Here is a 3,804-nt window from a genome sequence, read left to right as displayed (position 1 = left end):
CACTCTGTCCCAATTCAACCATCGTCAATTGTCCGGACATAGCATTTGCATCGAGCAACTAGCAAAAATCTCCACAGGTAGTCCATATCCTAACATGATCCGTGTTACACCCCAATGGCAAGCTCGCCCTCTGGATCCAAACCTAAGCTGCATTGCCAATTATACCCACTAATATCATCATTAGCCAGGAATTCAAAGCTCTTGGACCAAAGAAGGCATAAAATCTCCCCGTCGCCTCCAACACAATCCAACCAAGGCCAGGCCAAACCTATTAATAGCAGTGAAGCAAACACTCGTGCTAACAAAGAGCGCTCAGAGCAGCGTACGGTCAAGAGCTTCCGGGAACACGGAAGCGAAATGCTTGCCCATCAGCGTCGGATGCCAAACCCACACGAAATCCCAAACCCAGCCAATCCACTACCCCCGCCACGCAAGCAACCCATAGCCACGCGGCGGTAAGCACGGGACGACGCACCGTGTTGCCGCTTGAGGCCAGCACCGCCACCGCGCCACCGCACTGGACGTAGCGGTCGAAGGCCCCACCTGGCGCCGGCGCGGACGACATCCCCTCGTCCTCCTCCTCGCCGATGCCTCGGATCGGCCGCATCCGAGCACCGGTCTCCTCGCCGCCCTACGCTACAGCAGCAGCAATAAGCGCGCCATTGGATCCGGGCGCCGATCTGCTGCGCATCCCACAAACAGCAGAAGCGTAGGGACGGTGGTGGTGGCGTTGGTTAGGGTTTGGGTTTTGGTGATGGTAGCTCGCTCTCCTTGCTTCGCTTTTTGTTTTTGGGGGAGGGTGTGTGTGTGTGTGGAGCTTTCCGTCTTCCTGCGGCTGCCGGACTGGGCTGGCTAGACGCTTTGGAGCGTTCCGAACGTTGGTACGCTGCAGGGGCGGCAGACCTTTTTTTTTTAGCATCAGTACAGACACAAGCGCTCATATACACGCGCATACACTCACCCTTATGAACGCACACACGCACACCCTACCCCTATAAGCACCTTCGAGAGACTGAGCCGGCATATCATCTTGAGATTTACGAAGTCACCGCAGGCACCTCGTCGTCGACGGGAACGTCTCCTCCCACTGAAAGCATATTGCCGGAAATCCTGAAATATATCCAGGAATAATGCGAGCACCAGGATTTGAACCCTGGTGGGTTGGGAATACCACTGTCCATCTAACCAACTCAACCACAGGTTGATTCGCGGGGCGGCAGACCTTCGTTACGCACGCTATTGCGCCTGGGAAGGATCCGTTTTGTTGCTGCCCTGGGTCATATGCCTGGGTGAGGGCTTTTCAAAAGGAGGGAGTAGAATTTGAAAATACAGAAATTCAAAAATACAAAAAAAATTGATGGGATTACAGGTGCAAAACAGAGGATTACAAAATGGAGGAAAACTATACGAATGGTCATTTGGATGGAATACAGAAAAAGTGCCTCGAAACTAGGCGAATTAGTGTAAAAAGGAGGTTATAGTGGATGTTGAAATTTCTATTTCTAATGGAGCAGTTGGTAGTCTCTGTTCCGGGGTTTTTTTTCATCCCACCTCCCACCTTCGTCTGTTTTTTTTGTCTCACCTACTACATTCATCTGGGTTTTTTTTCGTCCCACACAGGTAACGAAAAAAAAAACAAGGTAACGAGAAACCCTCGAAGGCGGATGGGTATGAGGCTCCCTTCGATCTATTCGCTATGTCCATCGTCCTCCTCCCCACTTCCATCTTCCTCCTCCTCCCACGATTCAAACACCAACTCCCATCGCAAGGCCGAACTGGCGGCATGCTAAGGTTAGCGTTGGCGCCATTCCCAGCCCCTCCCGGGACGGCTGCTAGTTCTGGCGCTTTGCCATTGTAGCGACTAGACCTCAAACAGTCTGATCTCTGTGCTCCGGTGTCATCCCTGGATCAGTAATGCTGACACCACACAGTACTCGAAGGATTTATAGCAGAGTAGCAATCACACACTTATTACATCAAGTGTCTCATAAGAGAACTTAGTACAATAAATATGGCTTAAGCCTATCTAATAACGATAACAGCGGAAGGCTTGGAAGATAAGTGAGTCCATCAACTCCAACGACATCACTGAGTATAGAACCACGACCTAAAAACTCCTTAATCGTCGTCTGAAAAGTCTGCAACATTAATGTTGCAGCCCGAAAACGGGTCAGCACATGGAATATGCTGGTAAGGTAACACATAGAGAGTAATGGAATGAAACAACTATACTATATGCATATTTGGCTGGTGGAAAGCTCTATGGTTATAGTTTTTGCGTAAAGCCAATTTTTCCCTACTTCAAAGAAATAAAATTTATTTAACTATCATGGTAGTTGTTAAACATTGAGAATGGTTGACAGCATTCCCAATCCCACTTAAGCATCATCATTAAAATAACCCAACAAAATTAATTTAGAGTAACATGTTGAGATTCACATGAAAATTCAGGTACTAGATATTCAAGATGTCCATAACCGGGGACACGGCTAATCATGATTAGTTTGTTACACTCTGCAGAGGTTTACGCACTTTTCCCCACAAGACTCGATCGCCTCCGTTTGGTTTCTCGCACTACAAGGTGTTTGAGAAGACGGATGACCGAGACATAGTCTTTCAGAAGCGCTAGCACCTTACGATCGGGTAGACCGTACCACCTACATCCCCTACATCTGCTAGTCTACCACTGTAAGAGTTCGCACAACTTAGTCAACTATGCTAGAGCCCATAATAGCTTGTGGCTGCACACGGAAGTTTCTAGTATGAATAGTCTTATGATCACTTTGAGCCTGGGTGGCGGTCCAAAAAAACAGGCAAGTCCTGGAATACCCAGGTGCCTCAATCCACCCAGATGTGTGTTTAAGTTGCCACCTTAGATAAACCATTAATTAACAATCTCACATCTATCATGAATTTCACTCACCCAATCCACGTCTACTAGCATAGCATGGCATAATAAGCAAACGTAGAAGTAACTCCCAAAGGTTTGAAAATAAACAGGTAATAGGTACTACCTCATCTACTTCCCATCCCACAATTTAATTAGATCCTAATCATGCAATGTGTGAGGATTGATCTAATGCAATAAAACTGGGTAGTAGAAAAGGTATGATCAAAGTGTTACTTGCCTTGCTGATGATCCGGAAAACCTAGCGATTCGAAGTAACAAGCGGCGCACTCTGGATACTCTATCGCAAACAAACAAACGAGCATACAATAAGTACTCATCTAATGCATAGGCAAAACTCAAACAAAAGATCTAACCAGAAGGTTCAACTTAAGAACTCCGGTTGGCCAAAGAATCAAATCGAACGAAGCAACGAAAGACAAACGGCGAAAGAAAACAACTTCGTTCTAGCAATCTGGATCTAGGGCAAATTTTAAGTAGCAAAATCTTGTTTAAGTTGGTTAAACGGATAGAGGGTTCGAGATGAAACTCTAGGCGCTTGAATCGCCTGATTCCGATAAACGAGCGAAAAATTGAACTAAAACGAAAATCGGATCAGGAATCGCGATCAGAGAAATCACGGATTTAATCCGAGAAAAGAAAACTGACGAACAGTTAATCGAACGGACGTTCGTTAACAGAAACTAACCGAGGAACACGTTCGCTAAAACGAACGATCGATGAACGTTCACTAAATAAATAAATCAGAAAAAATAAACCGATCTAGGATTTCGAAAAAAACGAGGCGAACGGCAGCGGGTATACCTCCGGCGAGGCACTCCGGAGGCGGCGGCGGCTATGCGGGGCGGCGGGGCGACGCAGCAGCGGCGGCGCGCAGCGGCGGCGGCAGCAGCGCA

General features: G+C 47.4%; 1 protein-coding gene across 3 annotated transcripts in view; it reads right to left on the bottom strand.

Moving 5' to 3' along the window:
* Positions 1-840, bottom strand: part of LOC119285927 (rho GTPase-activating protein 7-like) — a 38,343-nt gene extending 37,503 nt beyond the window's left edge. For 2 of the 3 annotated variants that reach the window (XM_037565263.1, XM_037565262.1), the window contains exon 1: positions 476-839. In XM_037565263.1, the coding sequence (XP_037421160.1) occupies positions 476-607 (132 nt within the window). In that variant the 5' untranslated portion in view covers positions 608-839. Of the gene's footprint in view, positions 1-475 lie in introns of all 3 variants that reach the window. The other variant, XR_005140023.1, reaches the window with a different exon arrangement.
* Positions 841-3,804: the final 2,964 nt, after the last annotated feature.

This window comes from Triticum dicoccoides, chromosome 4A (genome assembly GCF_002162155.2).
Source record: "Triticum dicoccoides isolate Atlit2015 ecotype Zavitan chromosome 4A, WEW_v2.0, whole genome shotgun sequence".
Taxonomy (NCBI): domain Eukaryota; kingdom Viridiplantae; phylum Streptophyta; class Magnoliopsida; order Poales; family Poaceae; genus Triticum; species Triticum dicoccoides.
Note: the sequence above shows the minus strand (reverse complement) of the source record. Positions and strands in the feature narration are given on the sequence as shown.